The sequence below is a fragment of the Microcaecilia unicolor genome, chromosome 5 (assembly GCF_901765095.1).
Source record: "Microcaecilia unicolor chromosome 5, aMicUni1.1, whole genome shotgun sequence".
Lineage (NCBI taxonomy): Eukaryota > Metazoa > Chordata > Amphibia > Gymnophiona > Siphonopidae > Microcaecilia > Microcaecilia unicolor.
The window spans coordinates 351,169,602-351,196,616 of record NC_044035.1 but is presented as its reverse complement, the minus strand read 5'-3'; the positions used below and the strand labels follow the sequence as shown (position 1 = coordinate 351,196,616).

Here is a 27,015-nt window from a genome sequence, read left to right as displayed (position 1 = left end):
TCCTCGACCTTGGTAGCTACTCAAACACTCCCAGGTAAAATGTTAGAGATGGAAGAACAATTGCAACAAACCAGAGTGTTTGAACAAACTATCAAGGCAGAGAATGACAAGATTAAAGGCTGCCAAGCAGCATTAATAAAAGAAAATTTATTACTACAAAGAAAAGTAGAAAATCTTGAGAATCAGCAGCGAATGAAAACTTTGAGACTCATACATTTTCCTAAAGTGCCATCTGTAGCACCTTTGTTAACTTTTAAGAGATATCTCTCAGAAGTATTAAAAATATCAGAACAATTGTACCCGCTGGTCTCAAGAATTTACTACTTGTTACCTTATAGTAAGAAACCCACTGGTCAAGCATTAACGACAAACTTGGAAACATCATATGAGGAGTTAAATGTAAATCTTTCTCACACAATAGAAAATGAGCTGTTGGGTGTACAACCAGCTACTCTGATAGTGGACTTTGTGTTGCAACCAGATCGGGATTGGATCTTAAAAACTTTTTTTTCTCATAGAGAGGAAATTTTTCTGAATTGTAAAGTAAAAATATTTCCTGATATTTCTAGGCAAACACAGAAAAGGCGCCAGGCATTTTTGAAACTCCGTCCCCGAGTCCTCCAATTAGGAGGAATCTTTTGGCTCAATTTTCCATGTAAATGTGTGATAAAACTTTCTTCAGTTAAATATGTTTTTTATGAAAGTGAGCATTTGCAGAATTTCCTGGACTCTAAACAGGTTTGGCCACTACCCCATCGTTAGTAATCCCTGTAACATCTACTCCGTAAGAGAAACAAGCTCGGTTTATACTCCTACTAATTATCCTGAAACTATTGAATTATTGTTTGATGATATATTTTTAAAGTGGTTTTTTTTTTCCTTTATATAAATGCTTAATGATAAATCCTTGAATTGTGCCTTGCCCGAATTGTGGACTTGAGATGTAATTGTCATGGATAGATATATTTACTTAATAACTATTTCTTTAAGATGGTGACATTACTCTTTCTGTACAAGAAATTTCTTGTTGTTTATTTTGAAATTAATAAATAATATATTAAAAAAAAAAAAAAGATACTATTGGAGATTCTACATGGAATGTTGCTATTCCACTAGCAACATTCCATGTAGAAGGCTGCGCAGGCTTCTGTTTCTGTGAGTCTGTCAGACTCACAGAAGCAGAAGCCTGCGCAGCCACACTGGTGATCTGCAAGGGCCGACTTCTACATGGAATGTTGCTAGTGGAATAGCAACATTCCATGTAGAATCTCAGATAGTAGCAACAGTGGAGGAGTGGCCTAGTGGTTAGGGTGGTGGACTTTGGTCCTGGGGAACTGAGGAACTGAGTTCCATTCCCACTTCAGGCACAGGCAGCTCCTTGTGACTCTGGGCAAGTCACTTAACCCTCCATTGCCCCATGTAAGCCGCATTGAGCCTGCCATGAGTGGGAAAGCGCAGGGTACATGCTGTGGTCACACCTCTCCTTAAGAAGCCTTCACTCGACCCTACTTGTCCCTCTAATTACCGACCCATCTCCCTCCTTCCTTTTCTCTCCAAATTACTTGAGTGTGCTGTTCACCGCCGCTGCCTTGATTTTCTCTCCTCACATGCTATTCTTGACCCACTACAATCTGGTTTTCGCCCTCTCCACTCAACCGAAACTGCGCTTACTAAAGTCTCCAATGACCTATTACTGGCTAAATCCAGAGGTCAATATTCCATCCTCATTCTTCTTGATCTTTCCGCTGCGTTTGACGCTGTCAATCACAGCATACTTCTCGATACCCTGTCCTCACTTGGATTCCAAGGCTCTGTCCTTTCCTGGTTCTCTTCCTACCTCTCCCTCCGCACCTTTAGTGTTCACTCTGGTGGATCCTCTTCTACTTCTATCCCTCTGCCTGTCGGCGTACCTCAGGGTTCTGTTCTTGGTCCCCTCCTCTTTTCTATCTACATTTCTTCCCTTGGCTCATTAATCTCATCCCATGGCTTTTCCTACAATCTCTATGCTGATGACTCCCAAATCTACCTTTCTACCCCTGATATCTCACCTTGCATCCAAACCAAAGTTTCAGCGTGCTTATCTGACATCGCTGTCTGGATGTCTCAACACCACCTGAAATTAAATATGACCAAAACCGAGCTTCTCATTTCCCCCCCCCCCCAAACCCACCTCCCTGCTCCCCCCGTTTTCTATTTCTGTTGATGGCTCTCTCATTCTCCCTGTCTCCTCAGCTCGAAACCTTGGGGTCATCTTTGACTCTTCTCTCTCCTTCTCTGCTCATATCCAGCAGATTGCCAAGACCTGTCGTTTCTTTCTTTACAACATCCGTAAAATCCGCCCCTTTCTTTCCGAGCACTCTACCAAAACCCTCATCCACACCCTTGTCACCTCTCGTTTAGACTACTGCAATCTGCTTCTTGCTGGCCTCCCACTTAGTCACCTCTCCCCTCTCCAGTCGGTTCAAAACTCTGCTGCCCGTCTCATCTTCCGCCAGGGTCGCTTTACTCATACTACCCCTCGCCTCAAGACCCTTCACTGGCTCCCTATCCGTTTTCGCATCCTGTTCAAACTTCTTCTACTAACCTATAAATGTATTCACTCTGCTGCTCCCCAGTATCTCTCCACACTCGTCCTTCCCTACACCCCTTCCCGTGCACTCCGCTCCATGGATAAATCCTTCTTATCTGTTCCCTTCTCCACTACTGCCAACTCCAGACTTCGCGCCTTCTGTCTCGCTGCACCCTACGCCTGGAATAAACTTCCTGAGCCCCTACGTCTTGCCCCATCCTTGGCCACCTTTAAATCTAGACTGAAAGCCCACCTCTTTAACATTGCTTTTGACTCGTAACCACTTGCCTCCACCTACCCTCCTCTCTTCCTTCCCGTCCACATTAATTGATTTGATTTGCTTACTTTATTTATTTTTTGTCTATTAGATTGTAAGCTCTTTGAGCAGGGACTGTCTTTCTTCTATGTTTGTGCAGCGCTGCGTATGCTTTGTAGCGCTATAGAAATGCTAAATAGTAGTAGTAGTAGTAGTAGGGGTACAAATGTAACAAAAATAAAATAGATAATATTGGAGATTCTACATGGAATTTTGCTATTCTACTAGCAACATTCCATGTAGAAGGCTGCACAGGCTTCTGTTTCTGTGAGTCTGACTGCAGGACATCAGATTCACAGAAGCAGAAGCCTGCGCGGCCACATTGGTGATCTGCAAGGGCCGACTTCTGCATGGAATGTTGCTAGTGGAATAGCAACATTCCATGTAGAATCTCAAATAGTAGCAACAGTGGAGGAGTGGCCTAGTGGTTAGGGTGGTGGACTTTGGTCCTGGGGAACTGGGTTCGATTCCCACTTCAGGCACAGGCAGCTCCTTGTGACTTTGGGCAAGTCACTTAACCCTCCATTGCCCCATGTAAGCCGCATTGAGCCTGCCATGAGTAGGAAAGCGCAGGGTACAAATGAAACAAAAATAAAAAATGTGCATTTTGTATGATCTTTTCATTACTTTTTATTATTATTATTATTATTATTTTTTAGTTAGGGCTGCATTTTGTAATTGCAATTAAAATGTTGATGGACGTGCAGCCTTAATTTTCACAGCCTTCAAGTCAGAGCCAGAAGCTGAACCCAAGGCCATCACCTCCCTAGTGTGCAGTTTCCCTAGCCAAGATGATGAACCCTTCAAGCACTGAACTTCTCGGACCTGATTCAGCATGACTTGAAGGAGCAGTGTCATTTTCAAACAAATGTTCCAGGGCCCAGTTTAGAGGGCTTGACGTGCTTGCTTTTTTCTCCTGGGATGGTTTTAGAGCTTACCTGCTTATATTGGCAAAATGATTATATGCGTCCAGTATACAATAATGTGCATTGATGCTACACAGCATACCAGAATTTGGATAACGTTATTGATAGAATTAAGGATTACCTTCAATACATTTAGCACATACACATATGAGTATTTATAATAGAAGTGTTCAGCTGGTATTCCGTACTCTACATTCTGTACTTAGAAGAATTGTAATTAAGCAATGCCATTTAGGTCTGACTTTCGTAACTGCGTCCCTTCTTTCCTTTAGAAAAATAATTGTTTTTGAATCCCGAAAATATAAGACTTGTAGTGATGTCAGTACAGAATATGCTTGTCTTTGTGGGACGTCCAATTCTCCAAGGATAATTACAGAGGACTAGAGCTCTGCATGTAGGAAGTGACATGGGATAACAATAGGGATGTGGGATTCCGCAGTTAAGGTGTAATTATCCTTGATTAGATATCAATAATAGATGCTCCCAGCTGCACATGAGCTGCAACTACACAGCTAAGAAATACTGTGCTTGGACAACATTCGAATTTTTGAAGAGGAACAGGATGCCTCATGACAGGGCTTAAATGTGTAGTCTACCCCTTCAAGGAACTTGGGAGAGAGCTCATGACACTTGGCATTTTCTGCTGGGAGGGAGCCCCAGAAGACGAGCAGGATGTCATTATTCTGACTCATGGTTGACATCATCCGACAGACCTTGGCACGGTAACCATTCCCCAGCAACTTTCTAGAAGCATTTGAGAACGAAGCACCTGGCACGCGTGCATCTTCCCGCCCACTGCTGTCACACAGGACCAGACCGGTCTTCTTTCGACGGAGCAGTGAATGCTGTTTCTTCACTTCTCCCTCAGCTTTGTCACGGTTACTTTGTGTTGCAGCTTTGCTTTAATTATTTTGCTCCTTCGTGAAAGTGTTGTGCAGGACCAGATTCCTTCCTCTTTCTTTTCTTTTTGTTTGTTTTAGTCAGGTTTTCAGCACTTTAAAGTTTCCTTTATTTATTTATTTTTTTTTGCAGTTCCCTAGGCTCCCTTAAGGCCTTGAACTTCTGGCTGTGAAACCTACTAATTTTCAAAACTGAGCTTTTGATTTTTGATTTTGCCAGATATGTCCCATAAACTCTATGGTTTTAAGAAGTACACCAGGTACAGGAGGACTATGTCCATCATGGATACTCATAATTAGTGCCTGGGGCCCGATCATTTATTTATTTACTACTGCAACCAAGCCCAAGTAAAAAATGAAACAGGCCCTACGAAGGCTCTGTTTTCTAAACGATTTCTCCTCCCTCTCCTCCCATCCCCTCCGTGTCCAGTGATTGTCCTCTGCCCTGGCCTCTCCTCCGTGTCCTGCGATTCTGGTCTCCCCTCCATGTCCAGTGATTGTCCCCTCCCATGTCCCGCGATTCGCTCCTTGCCTTCCATCCCCTCCATGTCCAGCGATTCTCCTCTGCCCTGCCCTCGATGTCCCGCTATTCTGTTCTCCCCTTCGTGTCCGGCGATTCTCCTCTGCCCTGCCCTCCCCTCCGTATCCCAGGATTCTTGCCTCCCCTCCTTGTCCTGTGATTCTGACCTCCCCTCCATGTCCAGCAATTGTCCTCTGCCCTGGCCTCCCCTCCGTGTCCAGTGATTGTCCTCTGCCCTGGCCTCTCCTCCGTGTCCTGCGATTCTGGTCTCCCCTCCATGTCCAGTGATTGTCCCCTCCCTTCCATGTCCCGCGATTCGCTCCTTGCCTTCCATCCCCTCCATATCCAGCGATTCTCCTCTGCCCTGCCCTCGATGTCCCGCTATTCTGTTCTCCCCTTCGTGTCCAGCGATTCTCCTCTGCCCTGCCCTCCCCTCCGTATCCCAGGATTCTTGCCTCCCCTCCTTGTCCTGTGATTCTGGCCTCCCCTCCATGTCCAGCGATTCTCCTCTGCCCTGCCCTCCCCTCCGTATCCCAGGATTCTTGCCTCCCCTCCGTGTCCTGTGATTCTGGCCTCCCCTCCGTGTCCTGCGATTCTGGCCTCCCCTCCGTGTCCAGCGATTCTCCTCTGCCCTGCTCTCCCCTCCGTATCTCAGGATTCTTGCCTCCCCTTCTTGTCCTGTGATTCTGGCCTCCCCTCCATGTCCAGCGATTCTCCTCTTCCCTGCCCTCGATGTCCCGCTATTCTGTCCTCCCCTTCATGTCCAGCGATTGTCCTGTGCCCTACCCTCCCATCCATTCGTAACATCATGACTTCACCTTGCCTCCAGCGTTCTCTTCCCTCTCGCTGTTCCGCCCTCCTCGGATGTAATTTCGTCTTTACTTGAGGGCGGGACAGTGAGAGGGAAGGGAATGCTGGAGGCTTGCTTGACATCAGGTTGTTACGAACCCAGCCAGCCAGCCATAGAACGTTGAGGTACAAATTATTATATTAGATTTGGATTTTGCTCACACTTTTTTCAGTAGCAGTTGAAGGTGAGTTACATTCAAGTACAATGGGTATTTTCATAATTCCTCTTTATGTTTAAACTGTTTTATTGACGACAATCACGTTACAAGTTAACTTGGAATGTTCATACAGCATAAATCAATATACAAAACAATATTCCAACAACATAGTCAACATCGCCAAACACTTTTCTCCCTTTTTTTCTCCCCCCTCCCCCTCTCCCCTCTTTACAATTATGATCTTGGCAAATGTGAACATTAAATGTCAAATGGCTTTTTATCTCTAAAATCACAAACTTTACAATAACTCGTTAGATGACATATTACTTATCATTTAACACCAAAAATCCAAACATCAAAACCCTGGAGCAATGCCAATCTTTTAGCAATATTCATCCCCCTCAGCCCCCCCCCTATTGCTTGCCTGTTCAGGGCGTGTTGATGTGACATAAAGTGAGCGGATTCAAGTGCCCATTTCTTGCCTCCACATGTTTAAAAATACCCCCTTACTCCACATCGTCCATCCTCCAGCATATTGAATGTTCTCATATGCATAATTCCTCTTTTTGAAAATTCTATTCACAGTTGCCAAAAAGAGGAATTAAAGGTCATCGGAAACAGCAAGAAAAGATTTTGATGCTGACAAGTCTGGTCCATTGACTTCAGCGTCAGAGGTATCAGTCTTAGTGGCTCCAGGAACTGCATCGGATCTTGGGGATGCATTGGCATCAAGATCTCTGCCTGCTTCAGCATTGAGCATCAGTGGTGCCCACTGGGATCAGGCATCCTCGGATCCCACCCTGAGGTCGAGGAAGGATTCATCTTCATCTTCATGAATGCCAAGAGATCCTGATGTCAGGTGGAGGCCAAGAAGCATCAGCACAGACCCCGTAAAGTACAGCATCGAGAGCCCTGAGACATCAAAGTCTTCAATACTGTCAGAAGCATCTCTGATGTAAGGGCAGCTTACCTTTTTAGGAACTGGACAGGGTACAAAAGCCTCAAGATGAGGTAACTGAATTAATCTGATGACTTCCAGGGACATGACTGCACCCACTGAACCCCAGTCTTTTACTGAAGGCTGCCTTCAAGGAGCGGCTACTACTACTACTACCACTATTAAACATTTCTATAGCGCTACTAGACTTACGCAGCGCTGTACAAATTAACATGAAAAGACAGTCCCTGCTCAACAGAGCTTACAATCTAAATTGGACAGACGAACAGACAGCTAGGGGTGGGGAAATTGCAGTGGTAGGGGTGATAAGTGAGGGTGTTGAGTAAGAGAGTCATGGTTAGGAGCCGAAAGCAGTAGCAAAGAGCTGGGCTTTAAGCCTAGACTTGAAGACAGCCAGAGACTGAGCCTGACGTACTGGCTCAGGGAGTCTATTCCAGGAATAGGGAGCAGTGAGATAGAAGGAACGGAGCCGGGAGTTAGCAGTGGGGGAGAAGGGGGACGACAGGAGACATTTACCCAGCGAACGGAGTTCACGGGGAGGAGTGTAGGGAGAGATGAGAGCGGAAAGGTACTGAGGAGCTGCGGAGTGGATGCACTTGTAGGTCAAGAGGAGAAGTTTGAACCATATGCGGAAGCGGATTGGGAGCGGCTCTGGCCCACGAGCCAGAAGACACCCCATCTCTTCCTGCATCAACATGATGCTATTCAAAAATATAAAAACCCAATATGAAGGTAAAGTGCACAGTATTAATACGAGACCTGACACGTTTCTCAGTCCTCCACAGCTCTCAATTAGGTTTCAGACCACTCTGTAGCACTGAGACAGTCATAACTATCCTGATAACAAAATTCAGAAGGTTAATATGCCAAGGTCAGAAAATTCTACTAGTACAATTTGATATAGTGCTTTCGATCTAGTAGACCACACAATGCTAATGACCCTGCTCGACCACATGGGAATTAGTGGTGTAGTGGCAGCTTGGTTCAGTGGTTTTCTCACTGTTTCATATTTTTATTAAGGTTTTCCAAGCATAACACAAAACAAAAAGGAAAACCCCAAAGTAACAATAACCCATGGCAAATAAAGAAACAAAAATGGAAAAAAAAAAACCCAACAGAACAGCAGCAGCATTTCATGACAATACCCATATCAAATCAGACTGACAAAATGAATCTAAACGAGCCCAAGTCTTCAAGACAGATGGAACACACCGGTGTTTATGGGCCAGAATTGTCTCGTATTTTCTAATCACACACACGTAACTTCATCATTCATTATAATTTAGATGTACATTATTTTTCCAGTTTGAGGTTCAGTGGTTTTCTAAGGACTTGATCCTGTCTTCTAGAGATGTCTAATCAAGTTTTCAGTCTCTTACATATCTGAATGTGGAGTGCCACAAAGTTCACCAATATCACCTATATTATTCAATGTCGTGATGGCCCCACTTGGCAAAAGATTGGAAAAAAAAAATGAACCCATTTATATATGCTGATGGTGGTACTATATATGTACCGTTTAATAACAACATCACAAAGATATTGGAGAAGGTTAAAAAAGGGTGGACCTTTATGGAAAAGTGGGCCACAATTTTCAAACTAAAACTAATCTAGGTCGCATAGTCCTACTTCCTACTAAAACTGCACAATTGACCAACAAACATACCCTATTGAAACACGGCTAAAATACTAGGAATTATACTTGATGAACATCTGACTCTTGAAAATCAGGTTTCAGAAGTAACATCAAAGTGTTTAAAAACTCTATGGAAATTGAGAAGGATTAGAGACTAATCAAACATATAAATGGCAAGTGACCGACTCACCTGCAAATGCGCAGTAGAGACTTCTCTCTCTGTCCCGCCCTCGCGTCAAGACGTGATGACGTCAGAGGGCGGAACAGAGAGGGAAACGGAGTCAGACTGTCGGACGCTGCTGCTGGAGCCTGGAAATGAACATCGCACGCACCAACCTCCACCCTCCCTCCATCTCCGCTGCCGCCGCTCTCACCCCCATCTGTATCGGGCCCCCTGCACTGACCTGACAGCGCCTTTCACCTCTGTGTGGAAGCGCTGCAGGCAGCAGCAGAGCAATCTGCTGCTGCCTGCAGCGCTTTCACACGGAGGTGAGAGGCGCTGTCAGGTCGGTGCAGGGGGCCCGGAGGAGGGAGGGAGCGGCGGCGAGGAGGGTAGCTGGACATGGGGGGAGGGCAAGGGGAGAGGGCATGGTTGCTGGACTTGGGGTGAGAGCAGGACAGAGAGGAGGGTTGCTGGACATGGGGGGAAGGCAGGGTTGGTGGACGGGGGGGGGGGAGGCCAAGGGAAAGAGGAGGGTTGCTGGATATGGGGGGGAGGATCGGTGGATGGGGGGAGGCCAGAAGAGAGAGGAGGGCTGCTGGACATGGGGAGAGAGCAGGGGAGAGAGGATGGTTGCTGGACGGGGGGGCAGGGGATACAGGACGGCTGCTGGACATGGGGAAAGAGCAGGGTTGCTGGACATGGATCGGGGGAGGGGAGGGCAGGGGAGAGAGGAGGTTTGCTGCACATGGATGGATGGATGGAGGTGAGAATTATTACATTTTGCAAAACACAAATCTCGCCCGTTTTAACGGGCTTAACGGCTAGTTACTTTATATTGTAGTACAATCTTTGATGTTGTCTCAACTATATTATTGTAATGTAGCATTTGCTGCAGACCTTTCAAAACACGGCAGCAAGACTGATATTCAAAATATCAACTTATGAAAGATCAGCCCCACTGTTGGTAATGCTACGCTGGCTCCCAATCAAGGCCAGACTGTTTTTCAAAACTAGCACTGTCATTTTGAAAATACTGTTTGGCATGTCTCCAGATTACATTCTAGACCTGATTGAACTATCAGCTAGAAACACAAGTCCAGGAACCAGAGGTTATTTACTACGTCACCTACCCACCTGCAGAAACATAATTTACAAATCCATCCATACAGCTAGATTTAGTTATCTTGGCTCTAAATAGTGGAATTAAATTCCCAGGGTCACAAGAAGCATTTCAAACTATCTTCAGGTCAGAAAAGAATAAAAATCCTACCTTTTCAAGAAATGTTACGGTTAATTTTATATGTGCTTCTGGAGGAGGAGTGGCCTAGTGGTTAGGGTGGTGGACTCTGGTCCTGAGGAACTGAGTTGGATTCCCACTTCAGGCACAGGCAGCTCCTTGTGACTCTGGGAAAGTCACTTAACCCTCCATTGCCCCATGTAAGCCGCATTGAGCCTGCCATGAGTGGGAAAGCGCAGGGTACAAATGTAACAAAAATAAAATAGATACTATTGGAGATTCTACATGGAACGTTGCTACTATTGGAGATTCTACATGGAATGTTGCTATTCCACTAGCAACATTCCAGGTAGAAGCCTGCGCAGCCACATTGGTGATCTGCAAGGGCCGACTTCTACATGGAATGTTGCTAGTGGAATAGCAACATTCCATATAGAATCTCAAATAGTAGCAACAGTGGAGGAGTGGCCTAGGGTGGTGGACTTTGGTCCTGAGGAACTGAGTTTGATTCCCACTTCAGGCACAGGCAGCTCCTTGTGACTCTGGGCAAGTCACTTAACCCTCCATTGCCCCATGTAAGCCGCATTGAGCCTGCCATGAGTGGGAAAGCGCAGGGTACAAATGTAACAAAAATAAAATAGATACTATTGGAGATTCTACATGGAACGTTGCTACTATTGGAGATTCTACATGGAATGTTGCTATTCCACTAGCAACATTCCAGGTAGAAGCCTGCGCAGCCACATTGGTGATCTGCAAGGGCCGACTTCTACATGGAATGTTGCTAGTGGAATAGCAACATTCCATATAGAATCTCAAATAGTAGCAACAGTGGAGGAGTGGCCTAGTGGTTAGGGTGGTGGACTTTGGTCCTGGGGAACTGAGGAACTGAGTTCAATTCCCACTTCAGGCACAGGCAGCTCCTTGTGACTCTGGGCAAGTCACTTAACCCTCCATTGCCCCAGGTACAAATAAGTACCTAAGCCGCATTGAGCCTGCCATGAGTGGGAAAGCGCGGGGTACAAAAAAAAAAAAAATTTTCTACACTAATTTGAACGGCTAGGTGTGCTTCCTGGAAGGGGGGAGGGGGATGTTTGAGAAGCACTGAATGCCTGAAACAGTTTCCTGCGTGTCAGCCCTCCATTCGCGCTTAAATTTTGAATTTGCATGTCTGTCGTTACAGAGTATGGCGTCTGTGAGAACTTACGAAAACTGGAAATCACTGGAGTGTCCTGTCGTGACGTCTATGTGAAACGTGAGTTACTGGGGTGAATCTTCTTTGAAATAAACAAGCTGCAGGCAGTTCTGGAGTTTGTAGACAGGGCCGCCGAGAGACTGGGCCGGGCCCGGGACAAGGCCGCTCCCGGGCCCCCGGCGCCACAGTCCCACCCGCCTCCGCCACCGGGCTGGGCTCCTTCCACCCAAACCCCCGCCAATAGAAGTGCTGTCTTCTGACTCCGGCGTGCGCGGCCCACACAGATGCGCTCCTCTCAGCTGATCTTCGCTGTACTCTGCAGGGCTTCTGTGCGTCTGACGTCCTGCACATGAGACGCAAAGACGCACAGAAGCCCTGCAGAGTACAGCGAAGACCAGCTGAGAGGAGCGCGTCTGTGTGGGCTGCGCCTGCCGGAGTCAGAACAGAAGACAGCACTTCTGCTGGCGGGGGTTCGGGTGGAAGGGGGCGGGTGGCGGTGGTGGGTGGGACTGTGGCACTGGGCCCCCTTGGAGGCCCGGGCCCCGGGAATTTTGTCCCCCCTGTCCCCCCCCTCTCGGCGGCCCTGTTTGTAGAATGGACACTGACTGCAGTGTGGTGTATACCCTTGTATTCTCTCTCCTGGGAGAGATGATGTACAATGAGTGTGAGAGGATTGTAGCTTTGACCATCAGTAAGGCAGTGATGCCTGTTAACTGAGAACAAGGCATGCTCTGGTGGTGCAGGATTTGGTCATTAAGGGGAATGGGTTTACTTCTGGGATATTTACCAATTGATAATTGCCTGAGCAGAGATTTGCAATTTTAGCTGAGTGTAGTGTCTCTTTCCGCTCTCCTGGGTCTCTTTGGCATGCTTACATCTAATGAAAGGTTTGGAGAAGATGCTGCAATTCCATTTTAGCTGTGAATCACGTGCTTTAAGATGAATTCAGTCCTGAAGAACACAGTAATACTTTCTTATTGATGAGGGTTTGTGATCTGTCATTTCAAGCCTTTCCTGCGTGAATCTAATCTTAAAAGAAACATTACTGAAGCCAAAATGAAGAAACTTATGAAAAATGACCTTCAAGGCTGACCCTCTGGGTTGGCAGTGATAGTGTTTGTGATACGTCTTAGATAAATGAGTATGGCCTAAAGCCGCAGTGCAGCGCTGCTTATTCATGGCAAAAAGCGCCTTTCCTTTTCATCCAGCTAGACCAGTGTGTACCAGTGGGTTGTCTCTTCCTGACCAGCAGATGGAGGTAGAGATTCTGAACTGTTCATGACACCATTGATATAAGGGCTGTTGGATGCTGGAATCCTTCAGTGTTTCACTACCTCCAGCAGGTGGTGAGGTTGGGCTGGTGCTAGGTAGATTAGGTGGGCCTTAGCCCCTGGGTGGCCTATGTCCCCAGGGCTGGTCACGGGCCATGTGCCCCTGGGGTTTGGACCAAGGCCCAGGAGCACATGGTTCAGTGTGAAGTATCCTTGAAGGATACTATTGAACTAGGATCTTTAGGGAATCCTGATACAGAGGTTTCGATAATGGTGAAAGCAAGCCAGGAGTGTTGAATGGGAGAACAGAGTAAAAGGATGCAAATTATCCCTGCAATTTCAAAGCAGCTTTTAGATGCAAGGAAAAAAACACAGTTTGAAGTGTCTATATATAAATGCTAAAAGCCTAAAAACTAAGATGGCAGAGTTGAAGTATAGAGCACTAAATGATGAGGTAGATATAATAGGCATTTCGGAGACCTGATGGAAGGAGGACAATCGATGGGACACTGTGTTAACAGGGTACAAATTATATCTCAATGATAGAGTGGCTCAAATTGTAAGGGGGGTTGCGCTATATGTTAAAGAGGGAATTGAGTCAAACTAAACATCTACTATAATAAAAAGCACCTCCAACGTTCTGAAGCTGACTCCGTGGCAGTGAAGGGTTTGAAGGGTGCGTGCTGCCCACTGTAGCCATCTCCTGTCCTGACGTTTGCGTGCTTCCTGGTCTGTCACAAGCAGCAGCGACCAATCACTGGAAGGGAACGCTTCAGAGTTGCCAGGCAAAGGAACGCGACGTCACACGCATGAGGTGTCGTCCCCCCTCCCTCCCTTCCGGTTCCAGCACCCCTCCCTCCAAATTTTAGAAGTCATCTTCACTTACCAAGTCGGTTTTACGGCGGCCGTCAGCAGCGGTAAAAGGCATGCAGGCTCGGCCCTTCTCTCTCTCTCAGCTCTGGTCCCGCCCTTGCGGAAACAGGAAATGAGGGCGGGACCAGAGCGGAGAGAGAGAAGGGCTGAGCCTGCACGCCTTTTACCGCTGCTTACTGCCGCCGTAACCCCGACTTGGTGAGTGAAGATGACTTCTAAAATTTGGAGGGAGGGGTGCTGGAACCGGAAGGGAGGGACGACGACCCTGGAACTGGAAGGGAGGGAGGAATGACGACCCTGGAACTGGGAGAGAGGGGGACACTGAAACTTGGAGGGAGGGGGGGAACCTGAAACTCGGTCCCCTGGAACTCGGAGAGAGGGGACGACCCTGGAGCTCGGAGGGAGGGAGGGAGGGGACGACCCTGGAGCTCGGAGGGAGGGAGGGGGGGATGACCCTGGAACTCAGAGGGATGGAGGTAGGGGACGGACGACCCCGGAAGTCGGAGGGGGGGGAACCTGAAACTCGGAGGGAGGGTACGACCCTGGAACTTGGAGGGAGGGAGGGGGACGATGACCCTGGAACTCGGAGGGAGGGGGGTGACCCTGGAACTGGGAGGGAGGGGGCGGGGCCCATGGCACACACTCTCATTCTCAGACACACACTCTCTCTCTCTCTCACAGACACACTCACACCCAGTCTCACTCTGTCACACACTCGCACATTCACTCTCTCTCTCTCACACAGTCATTCTCACACACACACTCTCTCTCTCTCTCACAGACACACTCGCACCCAGTCTCACTCTGTCACACACTCGCACATTCACTCTCTCTCTCTCACACAGTCATTCTCACACACACACTCTCTCTCTCTCTCACAGACACACTCGCACCCAGTCTCACTCTGTCACACACTCGCACATTCACTCTCTCTCTCTCACACAGTCACTCTCACACTCACTCTCTCAAACATACACACTCCGAGGAAAACCTTGCTAGCGCCCGTTTCATTTGTGTCAGAAATGGGCCTTTTTTATTAGTTCTATATAAAACAGTAGCGTGGAATCCCTGTGGATAGAAATTCCATGTGTGAAGAGAGAGAGTAATTTTGTAGGGTTGTACTATTGTCTACCAGAACAGAATGAACAGACAAATGAAGAAATGTTTATAGAAATTAGGAAAGCTGGCAAATTTGCCTTGATTAATGTTATATCGGAGAGCGTTACGGAGGTAAAATTCCTAGATGTAAGAAATGAGTGCTTCTTGGATCAACTGGTTCAGGAACGGACTAGAGGGGGAGCCATTTTAGATCTAGTCCTTAGTGGAATGCAGGGTAACTGTGTTGGATGTGCTGGGAAACGGTGATCATACCATTATCAAGTTTGTGCTGATATCTGGAGTGAAGCCACAGAGGAAATCTACTGTAGTGGCATTTAATTTTCGTAAGGGCGACTGTGATAAAATGAAGAAAATGGTTAAAAAGAAGCTAAAAGGATGGGCTGCAAATGTTACGACTTTAAATTGTACATGAATATTATGTAAAAATATCATTGTAGAAGCCCAGAACAGATGTATTCATGTATTAAAGGTGGAAAGAAGAGCAAATGACAGCATGGTTAAAAGGTGAAGTGAAAGAGGCTATTAGAGTCAAAATAACATCATTCAAAGAATGGAAAAAGGATCCAAATGAAGAAAATAAACATAAGCAGTGTCAAGCTAGATGCAAAGCATTGATAAAGATGTCTAAAAGAGATTGTGAAGAAAAACTTGCTGTAGAGACAAACTTGTAGTAACACCTTTTTCAGTTACATCCGAAGTAGAAAGTCTGTGAGAGAATCTGTGACACTGTTAGATCATGAAGGAGTAAAAGGGGTAGTTGGGGAGGACAAGGCCGTAGCGGAGAGATTGAATAAACTCTTTGCTTCGGTCTTTACGGAAGAAGATATGAGATCTACCTGTACTAGAAATGGTTTTCAAGGATGATGATGAGGAGGAACTGAAAAATTTGGTGAATCTGGAAGAAGTTCCAAGTCAAATCGACAAATTAAAGAGTAGTAAATCACCTGGACCTGATGGCATGCATCTAGGAGTACTGAAAGAACTCAAATTGAAATTCGTGGTCTACTGTTATTAATCTGTAACCTGTTAAGTCGTTTGTAGTACCTGCCAATGTGACACCAATTTTTAAGAAGGGTTCCAGGGGTGATCTGGAAAATAAGACCGGAGAGCCTGACTTCAGAGCCAGGTAAAATAGTGGAAACTATTGTAAAGAATAAAATAATGGGACACATAAATAATCATGGTTTATTGGGATAGTCAGCATGGTTTCAGCCAAGGGAAGTCTTGCTTCACCAATTTGCTTAATTTCTTTGAAGGCGTGGATAAAGGTGAACCAGTTGATGTAGTATATCTAGATTTTCAGAAGCTTTTGACAAAGTTCCTCATGAAAGACTCTTGAGGAAATTAAAAAGTCATGGGATAGGAGGCAATGTCCTTCTGTGGATTAGGAATTAGTTATTGGACCATAAAAAGAGAGGTAGAGTTAAATGGTAATTTTTCTTGGTGGAGGAGGGTGAATAGCGGAGTGCCGCAGGGATCTGTACAGATCTTCTTTTAACTTATTTATAAATGATGTGGAAATCGGAACAAGTGAGGTGATTGAATTTGCAGATGACACAAAGCTGTTCGAAATTGTTAGAATGTATGTGCACTGTAAAAAAAAAATGTATTTCAAAAAGTATAAAGATTTGGAGACACTCAAGTTACATGGAAATACTTTTAAAACAAATAGGAAATAATTTTTGCACTCAACGAATAGTTAAGCTTTCAAACTGTTTGCTGGATGTGGTAACAGCGGTTAGCATTTCTGGGTTTAAAAAAGGTTTGGACAAGTTCCTGGAGGAAAAGTGCACAGTCTGTTTTTGAGACAGACATGGGAAGCCACTGCTTGTGCTGAGATTGGTAGCATAGAATGTTGCTACTAATTGGGTTCCTGCCAGATACTTGTGACCTGGATTAGTCACTGTTGTAACCGGGATACTGGGCTAGATGGACCATTGGTCAAACCCGGTATGGCTATTCTTATGTAAGGCAGATAGTCCGTCAACTTAATTGTTCCAAAGAAGGAAGGCACCTTTCTTCCAATCTTAGATCTCAAAGTTCTAAACCAGTGCCTCAGAGTGAGTTATAGCCTCAGTTCAAGCTTGAGAATTTCTCACCGCCCTCAATATCAAGTAGGCGTACTTGACCCATATGGCCACCGCGTCTGGTTTCTAAGTTTTGTGGTTCAGGGCTTTGCCCTTCGGTCTCGCCCTGGCTCCAAGATTTTTTTGTTTACGAAGGTTATGGTGGTGGCCTGACCTCGGTGCTAGGGAGTCAGTTCACTCTTGTCTCAGTGACTGGCCCATTCGTGCGTTGTTCTATTTGGACAGTGTGGCGGCGATGGACAAAGTTGTCCATATTCTGCAGTTAATGAGGTTTTTTTTAGCAATCAATTTGAAGTACAGCAGACTAACGTCATTGTAGATGCTGGAGTATCTGGTCATTCTGTTTGACACAGCAATGGAGAGGATCATGGTTTTCAAGCCCACAGTTGCTAGATGGCTGAAGGAGACTATCATGTCAGCTTATTTGCTTGTGGGGAAGCAGGCTTCTTGGGCCTTGTGGGCTAATTCTATGAGGCATAGAGCGACATCCTGTGTGGGAGACTACCTTACAAATATCCACCGGAGACAGTAAGGTGGAGACATGGTTGATGTTGCTTACCTTTGCCAAGTACTACAGGGTGTACACTGCAGCAGTAGTGCCAGGATCTCACCCACTCCAGGGATTGCTTTTGAACATCCCACAGGGTTCTCGGAATAGTGGGAAGCTGTGTAATGGAAGGAGAAATTAGGTCTTACCTGATGATTTTGATTCCATTAGTCCATCCCTCTATTCCAGAGGCCTGCCTGAGGTTTCTGAGATGTTTAGTCGGTGCAGAGTAAAGGGTCAAATAATTATGGTCACCTTGCATGGTGCTTCCTGCATATCTCTTGTTCTGTACAGGTTGTCCGGAGATGAGATTTTTTGCTCATCTGGTTAGTGTTACTTAGCAAATTGTTTAAGGTGGTTGGTTGTTCTGAGTTTCTCCTTGTCTAAGTAAACACTGAGGAGCTGAACTGGACGCCAAAAGAAATCTCAGTTCAGTTTTCAGTTCTGTCTCCACCTGCTGGTCGACGGACACAGCTATCCCACAGGCTCTGGAATAGTGGGAAGGACTAATGGAAAGAAAATGATTAGGTAAGACCTACCGTGTTTCCCCGAAAATAAGACACTGTCTTACATTAATTTTTGCCCCCCAAAATGCGCTAGGTCTTATTTTCAGGGAAACATCGGGGTTGGATCGGGGTTGGCCTGCCCGCCCTCCGTCGCGCCCGGAACTAACCTTAAACGCCTCCTTTCACCTTCGCAGCAAGCAGCAGCAGGGCAGGCCACTCCTTCCTTCCGTGTCCCGCCCTCACCTGACGTAACATCCGCAAGGGCGGGGCACGGAAGGAAGGAGAGGTCTGCCCTGCTGCTGCTTGCTGCGAAGGTGAAAGGAGGCGTTTAAGGTTAGTTCCGGGAGCGACGGAGGGTGGGTGGAGGGGGGGCCTGGCGACCAAGGGTGGAGGGGGAGCGGCCCGGAGGCGGCCTTGTCAGGCTCTCGGCGGAACCTGCTTTCAAACAAAAATTTGCTAGGTCTTAATTTCAGGGGAGGCCTTATATCTACCAATTCAGGAAAACCTCTACTAGGTCTTACTTTCGGGGAAACGGTAATTTCTCCTTAAACGATATGAAGTGGATTCTTCACAAGTTGTGATACTTGGTCTCTCTGGTATGAAATTTATGGTAACTATTGCATACAAGTGAAGGTTCCTTTTGCAAACAAACCCATGACATGAAATTATGCTGTGAAGCCCCACTTATTGGAATAAAATATCTGTCCAGTGTGAGCAGGAAATTATATTTTAAGAGATCCTTTATGATCCGCACATCTTCTAAGGGCCAGAGCTGTGCACGGCCCCCCTTCATTATATGGATTGGAGGAGTAGCTTATTGATTAGCGCAGTGGCCTGAGAACCAGGGGAGCTGGGTTCAGTTCCTGCTGCAGCTCCTTGTGACTCTGGGCAAGTTGCTTAACCCTCCATTGCCCCAGGTACAAAATAAGTACATTTGTGAGGAACCCCTGACGGTCAGGGAAGAAGGGATCCGGGAGAGGAGCAAGATGGGTAGGTTTCATACCTGGGATTCCAACTACAAGTCCCAGGATCCTAGGGGCTGGGAAGCCACGCCCCCATGGAGGCATACGTTTCCCAAGAGCTGGAGAAGGGAGGAGGACTACAGTTCCCAAGAATCCCTGCAAAGCCCTGGGGGCAAGCAAAGGGAGCAGCAAGGGAACTACAAGTCCCAGGGTCCCTAGGGAGAGGAGGGGGATTGGCTGAGAAGGAATAATCAGGAGGGAGAGGACCAGCTGGGGACCATAAAGGGAGAAGAGCCCATGGAATGGGAGGTGGAGAAAGAGGTCGGAGAGGAGATCCAAGCCCAAGATGACTGGGGAAGTGAGCCCATGGAGATTGCTGCTCTAGCTCAGGTACAAGGGAAGAAGTTGAAAGGCTTCATAACAAACCTTCTTCAAGGCTGGGGAAAGCTTGGAGGAAAAGTTAAGCAGCTGTTCCATTCAAGGGGGAGAGAGGTGCCATGCTGTAAAGCAGTGAATGATTTCAGCTGTGGCCAGAAGTCAGACCCGGCTGGAGAAACAGGTAGTGACTTGAACTGTGTCCAGGAACCTGGCCATGCTGGGGAAAGCAGTGAGTGATTTGAACTGTGTCCAGAAGTCATGCCATCCTGGGAAGGCAGTCAGTGATTTAAACTGTGTCCAGAAGTCATGCCATGCTGGGGAAGCAGTGAGTGATTTCAACTGTGTCCAGAAGTAATGCCATGCTGGGGAAGCAGTGATTTATTTATTTATTTATGGCATTTATAGCCCACATTTTCCCACCCGCGGGCAGGCCCAATGTGGCTTACAACAGTAAAGGGCTGAAAGGGCATACATTAATTTGGCATAAAGAATCAAGTACATGGAAGTAGGAGTGATCAGTAATTACGGAGAAGGGGAAGGGGTAAGAAAGTGGAGGATGACATTAAGATGGGTACAGTTCAACAGTTAGGGATGCAACGGCGGGACTTTAGCGTAAGCTATTCCAAATAAGGTGGTCTTGAGCGCTTTCCTGAAGGTCAGATGATCGGGGGGTAGTTTTTACAGATTTAGGTAATCCATTCCACAAATGAGCACCAACATAGGGGAAGGTGGATGCGTAAGTGGCTTTATATTTGAGGCCAGAACATGTAGGGTAATGGAGAGTTAAGTACGAACGAGATGATCTGTCAGAGTTCCTAGGTGGTAAGTTGATAATGTTAGCCATATAAGCTGGAGCTTCTCCGTAGAGGATTTTATGCCCCAGGGTGCAAACTTTAAAGGTGATCCGGTCTTTAACGGGTAGCCAATGTAGTTTCTCACGCAGTGGCCTCGAACTTTCGAACCTCGATGTTCCATAGATCAGCCGTGCAGCAGTATTCTGAGCAGTTTGTAATTTTCTTTGAAGCATTTCTTTGCATCCTGCATAGATTCAATTGCAATAATCAAGGTGGCTTAATACTAGTGTTTGAACTAGATTGCGAAAAACATCTCTAGGGAAATAAGGCTTTATATGTTTCAGTTTCCAAAGAGCAAAGAATGCTTTCTTGGTGGTAAAGTTTGTTTGTTGCTCCAGTGCTAAGTTTCTATCTACTATAACTCCTGGGATTTTTAGAGTCTCAGAGATTGGCAAGGCAAGCTCACGAGTGATTAAGGTGGGCGGTTTGTACTTGTTATGGAAAGAGGAGAGTATAAGGCAATGGGTTTTCTCAGTGTTGAGTTTTAACTTAAATGAGTTGGCCCAAGCAAGCATGGTGTTCGGCCCCAGTCTGATTTCACTGTGTATTATCGCTTAAGTCCTTTCTGAAAGGGATATAGATTGTGATGTCATCCGCGTAGATGAACGGGTTGAGAGCAAGATTTGAAAGAGCTTTTGCCAGAGGAGTCAACATGATGTTGAAGAGTGTTGGTGAAAGAGGTGAGCTCTGAGGCACACTGCAGTCTGCTGACCATGGAGGCGATAAACTTGTGGTGGATTTAACTTGGTAGGTTCGTGATGTTAAAAAACCTTTCAACCATGCAATGACGTTTCCACTGGCTCCAAAGTAATTGAGTAGTTGTAGCAGGATTGTATGGTCCACCATGTCAAAAGCACTCGACATGTCGAATTGTAAAAGTAGAATGCTTTTTCCTACAGCTATTTCCTTTTTGAAGTTGGACACGAGTGTTACGAGCACAGTTTCGGTGCTGTGGTGCAGGCGGAATCCCGACTGTGATTCATGCAAAATATTGAACTAAATATTGATTTAAAACTGTGTCCAGGAATCAGGCTATGATGGGGAAGCAGTGAATGATTTAAGCTGTATCCAGAAACTGTGGCCGGCAGGGGGAAGGAACAAGGGGAGATTTGTGCTGTAACCAAGGACTGTGTCTGGAAGAGGAAATGTCTTGGCCTTGCTGATGGAATAAAGCGGTTTTAAGTATATTTTTGGAGTCTGCTTCTGGGAGTGCTGTGTCCAGGGAAGGGCCCTTCCAGGGTTAGCCAAGTCCATACCTGCAGGAAGGCCTGAAGGTGGTGGCCTGCTGACACTGTATATAATATGTAAACCACTTTGATTGTAACCACAGAAAGGCAGTATGTCAAGTCCCATTCCCTTTCCCCTTTTCTTGGAAGCTCCCTATTGGTTAGTGCATTGGCTGGGGATGTGTTTTCCACCCCCAAATTAATTAGTCCCATTTAAGATTAATAGAAACACCTACTCCCATAGTGAAAACATTATGTTCTTTCAGTGCAGGGACTGCCTTATCTATAATATCAGTGGATGGGATTAATAAAAGTCTACATCTGGAGGGAAGTCAGCCTGTTTAGTCTCTAAATAACTTTCCAGGTAGGGCTTTTCTCCTAGTTCATTGGTTCCCAAACCTGGTCCTAGAGGCACCCCAGCCAGTCAGGTTTTGGGCATATCCACAATGAATATTAATGAGAGATTTGCATGCAGATCTCTCTCATGAATATTAATTGTGGATGTCCCAAAAACCTGACTGGCTGGGGTGCCTCCAGAATCAGGTTTGGGAACCACTGTTAGTGTGATACAGCTCTCACAGCCTGCAAAAAAATCCCAGTGTCAAATGCCGCAGAAATCCACATTGTTCAGTTCTATAAATGGGTAATCATTCCCGACAGGCAGTAACGAGCAGCAATCCATTCCGACTTTTTTTCTGCATTTACTCTGCTGTGTCTGTACAGGTATAAACCCACGTGTGAAGTCAGGCCGCTTTATGAAAATCCTTCCTGATTATGAACACATGGAGTACAGAGATGTGTACACCTGCCGTATGTACTTGTTATGATTTAACCCTTTCTGTGCTTAGCATGCAGAGTGCTGCATGGGGAGTGTTGGCTGAGTGGCTACCACAACAGAGTTGGACTTGAGTCTGAGCTTGGGGAAAGATTTGGTCACTGCCTGTGCAATGTCATGAGATCCTTCTCCAGCCCTTTGGAACAGGCCATTGTCTGAATAACGTTTCATCTTATTAATAAGACATTGGCCATTGCATATTGGTTAGGGCTTTAGACTGGCTCGGATGTAACCTCACAATCAAGAGTGGTGCACCGTGTGTTTTTTATTCTAAGATGTTATTGCCTACCTTAGTCATCCTTTAAAATAGTGTGTGATACCTGCTGTACTAACACAAGTTTTCATGCATAATGAGCTTTCACACAGCTACGTAGGATCCCGCCTTAGAAACAACAGCCTCTCGACTGACCCTGTCTCTAGCTGCCACCTGCGATGCTGTGAAGAGTTTTGTGAGTTTGCAGAAACGAGCTGGATGTTTACTGGGTGTGGATGCCCCATGTGTTTAACACACTCACCAGTGCCATTCTGCAGAAATACATGGCCAAATGCTCTCTGGAATTTGGGGTCGAACTGAGCCACATGGTTCTGTGTTGGAGTGGGAGGGGCTGTTCTCCTGTTAGCCACAAATGCACTCAATCTGCAGCCCCTCATTACCTCTCTACCCTCATCTCCCCTTACGCTCCTACCCGTAACCTCCGCTCACAGGACAAATCCCTCCTCTCAGTACCCTTTTTCACCACTGCCAACTCCAGGCTCCGCCCTTTCTGCCTCGCCTCACCCTATGCTTGGAATAAACTCCCTGAGCCCATACGCCAAGCCCCCTCCCTGCCCATCTTCAAATCCTTGCTCAAAGTCCACCTCTTCAATGTCGCTTTCGGCACCTAACCATTGTACCTCTATCCAGGAAATCTAGACTGCTCCAATTTGACTGCACTTTTTTGTCCTTTAGATTGTAAGCTCTTTGAGCAGGGACCGTCCCTCTGTGTTAAATTATACAGCGCTGCGTAACCCTGGTAGCGCTTTATAAATCTTAAGTAGTACTAGTAGAAGTTTACTTGATGAACATATTTTCAGATGTAGAGCTTGTTTGTGATCTGCCCCTAAAATACTTTTCTCAGCATCAACTCCACTGTTCTTGTAATGTAATATGATAAGAATATGTAAGAAAAGGGAATTAAATAATATATTTGTTGAATTACATTAACCTGCACTGTAAGGTTTTAAGGACATGTGCTCAGAACATAAAGACCATATATGTAACTTTAAAATGTTTCTTTACAATACAGGTAATGTAATAATGTTAAGAGAGGCAGTTTTTTAGGGACCTTACACAAGGGAAATGTGCTACAAGATTAGAAATTAGGCTGGATTAATGGTAACCCAGTGGTCACTATCAAGTATATATATGTGTATATCAAGTATATATATAGTCTCTGTATAATGCCTGGAGAGCTGGGCCCTCTCAGGCTGTTTGTTCCCTGGAGGCTGCTAGCTCAGTGGGAGTTAAGTGCCCTCGGGTGGAAATTTCAGAGCCTATCACTTAAAAAAAACAAAACAAAACTTTTATTTCCCCAGAGTGCTCATGAGCAGGTTGCTTTCTTGTGCTTCCTTGTTCTTGTGGAGTCTTTTCTTGCCAGTTCTTTTGTTTAGTGCTGGGCAGACTTATACGGTCTGTGCCAGAGCCGGTGGTGGGAGGCGGGGCTGGTGGTTGGGAGGCGGGGATAGTGCTGGGCAGACTTATACGGTCTGTGCCAGAGCCGGTGGTGGGAGGCGGGGCTAGTGGTTGGGAGGCGGAGATAGTGCTGGGCAAACTTATAGGGTCTGTGCCAGAACTGGTGGTGGGAGGCGGGGCTGGTGGTTGGGAGGCGGGGATAGTGCTGGGCGGACTTATACGGTCTGTGCCAGAGCCGGTGGTGGGAGGTGGGGATGGTGCTGGGCAGACTTATACGGCCTGTGCCAGAGCCAGTAGTAGGAGGAGGGACTGGTGGTTTGGAGGCGGGGATAGTGCTGGGCAGACTTATAGGGTCTGTGCCAGAACCGGTGGTGGGAGGCGGGGCTGGTGGTTGGGAGGCGGGGCTAGTGCTGGGCAGACTTATACGGTCTGTGCCTTGAAAAAGACAGATACAAATCAAGGTAAGGTATACACAAAAAGTAGCACATATGAGTTTATCTTGTTGGGCAGACTGGATGGACTGTGCAGGTCTTTTTTCTGCCGTCATCTACTATGTAACTCACTTTGATGGAGGCTGCTGGTTGGAGTGATGAAGGAGGTCCTTGCTGGAAAAGAAGTCTTGTTGTTGCTGGAGCCTGGACAGAGTCTTATCTTGGATGTGTGTGAAGTCCAGCAAGGTCCATGAAAATGCAGATCAAGAGGCTAGAGAGCAGAAAGAGAGAACTGAAAATGTTCCAGGCTTTATTTTAATTTAGACAATTTTTTATTGAACAACAACAAAATATTACAACCATAATCTTGAGTAGTTTGTTCACTTTTCCATTACATTTCCCCCCCCCCCCTTTTTTTTTCAACCCTCTTTTGCAAAATCATTATCATACATGAATGGAAAGAAGTCCGAAGGAGGTCCCCACTTTAGAGCAGGAAATACTTCAGATACGTTGATGAGGGAGGTCAGGGTCCTTGGACCTTCCCCTATCGAACCAAATTAGTCTCCTATTTGAAAACACATCAGCTTGAACTTGTAATAAATAAATAAAATAAAATAAAAATCTTTGCGCTTCCATATAACCGTCCCTTGTCCCCATTGGGTTCATTCTCCTCAATGACTCCTCTCACCACACATGTATTCCCCCCCCCCCCTTATGGTCCAGGCTTTTTATAAGTTCTTTGTGGACCATAGGCTGAAGTCAGGTGAGGTGCACTCGATCCAATGAAAACTCAGGGATAGCTGAAAACAGGTTCCATCTAGTTTTGAGAGAGAGCATGGTAACTGGTCACACGTTTTAATGACATCATAAGAGTTTCTGTCTGGACATTGGATTAGGCTTTCTTTTGTTAGATTAGATAGGTAGGTGGGGTTTTCAGTCTCTGAGGCCCAGATGCACTAAACTTTAACGACCCTGTAACAATGAAATTTTGAACCATCGCATGCAGACGGGGGCGGGCCAAGGAGCGAAGGAGAGAGGCCAAGACTAGAAGAGGCATCAGCTGTGCTGTTCTTCTTGCCCGTGCAGCGCCTTCACAGAGAGGTGAGAGGCGCTGTGCGGGCCCGGTAGGAAGGAGGGGGGGCCCGGTGGAGGGGGGGAGCGGCGCACGGGGGCGGAGAATGGCGGGAGGCGGAGCTGGGAAACAGAGGATGGGAGGGGTGCCGGGGCAGCATTACAAGTTTCTAAAATCTGGGCTTAAAAGTTTTTTATTTTTATTTTAAATTTGGTTTTGAAGCAGGGGGGAAGCGGGGAGCAGTGGCAAACTCTGGTGAGGCGGGGCGGGGGCAAGGACGTCCGTGAAGGACGCTCCTGATGAGCGCCTTTGCCCCCTCCCGAAACACACGTGTTTGTGTTTTGTTTTTGTTTTTTTGGTAGTGTTCACATTTGTGGCATGCGCAGAGCAGCCAGCATAACACTTGGCTGCTCTGCGCATGCTTTAGGGGCCGATTACCGACGGGGATTACACAGGTTTGATGCATTGTACTTTACAGTACCGCACCGAACTTGTGAGGCTTGTTTTTTTGGTGCATTCTTCGTTTTTTAAAATTCGTTAGGGACTTTAACGTTTTAGATTTTTTAACGTTGGTTGATGCATCTGGACCTGAGTCATTGTCTGAGACTAGGTGGGCTTCTTGTCAGATTAGGTGGAGTTTCGCTGCCCTTTGTTAACTTCAGTCTCAGTGATTGCTGTCAATATTCAGATGTTTGTTCTCTGGAGATGTGTTGATTGACTGTAAGTATCCACCCGGCTAGCTTTTGTTATCAGTATAGTTTCCAGGGGGGAAGGGGAAGGTGAAAGTCCAGTGTATCTGATAAAAGTCTTTTCAGCTATATATTTTATATATCAAAATCAATAACTGAAAATTCCTCATATCATGCTACATTCTGAACCAATGGGTGTTATCCCTTCCTACCAGCAGGTAGAGAAAATTGAATTTTGCCAGCTGTATCGCCAGCAGAAGCTATGGTGCTCCCTGGAACAGTCCTGTATTTTTCTCTACCTCCAGCAGTTGGTAGGTTGTGCTGATGGTGCTCCTGCCCTTGGCCTGGCTTCCGGCTCTGCTGACTGCAGCCTCACATCGTAGTGTAGCATAACGGCTGCTCCCAGATCAGCCTCGGGACTGTACCTGGTTGAGCTTGGAACTTGGCTCCGAACCCCCCCCCCCCCCGTCACACTTCTTAGTGCTACTGTGTGAGGCTTTGGATTGGTCCTGCAGGACCTTGACTGAGAGGTGGGGGTCCACATCCCTTCACTGCTCTTGCCCTTTTACTTTGGGTGTACTGCTCCCAATGGGCTCCCCCTGCAGCTCCCAGGCTTTCCAAAGGTGCTCGCTTCGGCAGCACATACACAAAAAATAAAAAATTCAGTTGGCCTGGCTAGTTTTGTGCCCATTGCTCAGGGGCTAATGCTGTGGTAAAGAACTGGGTAGGGAATTTCCCTTTTGGTGCACCCAGAGAGAGCCAGGGACAGCAGAGATGCCTGGAGCCCTTGGCCGAGGTAGGCCAAGGGAGTCGGACAAGCCTGTGTGCATCTGCCGTGTGGTAGAGCGTTTTGGCCGATATTCAGATCACAGGAGGCAGTCAACCTGGAAATTAAATGCCAGGGCTGTATCTAGCAACCGGCATTGAATTTCTGGGGGATTTTGGCCGCTGTGAACATAGCCAGTTAAGTTGATATTCATTGGCTGACTGGCTAAGTTATAGCTGCCAAAGATAGACCCGCTATTTATGCAGGTCAGCTGATGAATATTGGCACATAGAGGTGACTG

General features: G+C 46.4%; 1 protein-coding gene across 3 annotated transcripts in view; it reads left to right on the top strand.

Annotated features, from left to right (window-relative positions):
- Positions 1-27,015, top strand: part of FBXO31 (F-box protein 31) — an 86,242-nt gene that overhangs the window by 34,499 nt on the left and 24,728 nt on the right. For 2 of the 3 annotated variants that reach the window (XM_030204561.1, XM_030204558.1), the window contains exons 2-3: positions 11,415-11,486; positions 21,973-22,059. In XM_030204561.1, the coding sequence (XP_030060421.1) occupies positions 22,005-22,059 (55 nt within the window). In that variant the 5' untranslated portion in view covers positions 11,415-11,486; positions 21,973-22,004. The remainder of the gene's footprint in view (positions 1-11,414; positions 11,487-21,972; positions 22,060-27,015) is intronic. The other variant, XM_030204559.1, reaches the window with a different exon arrangement.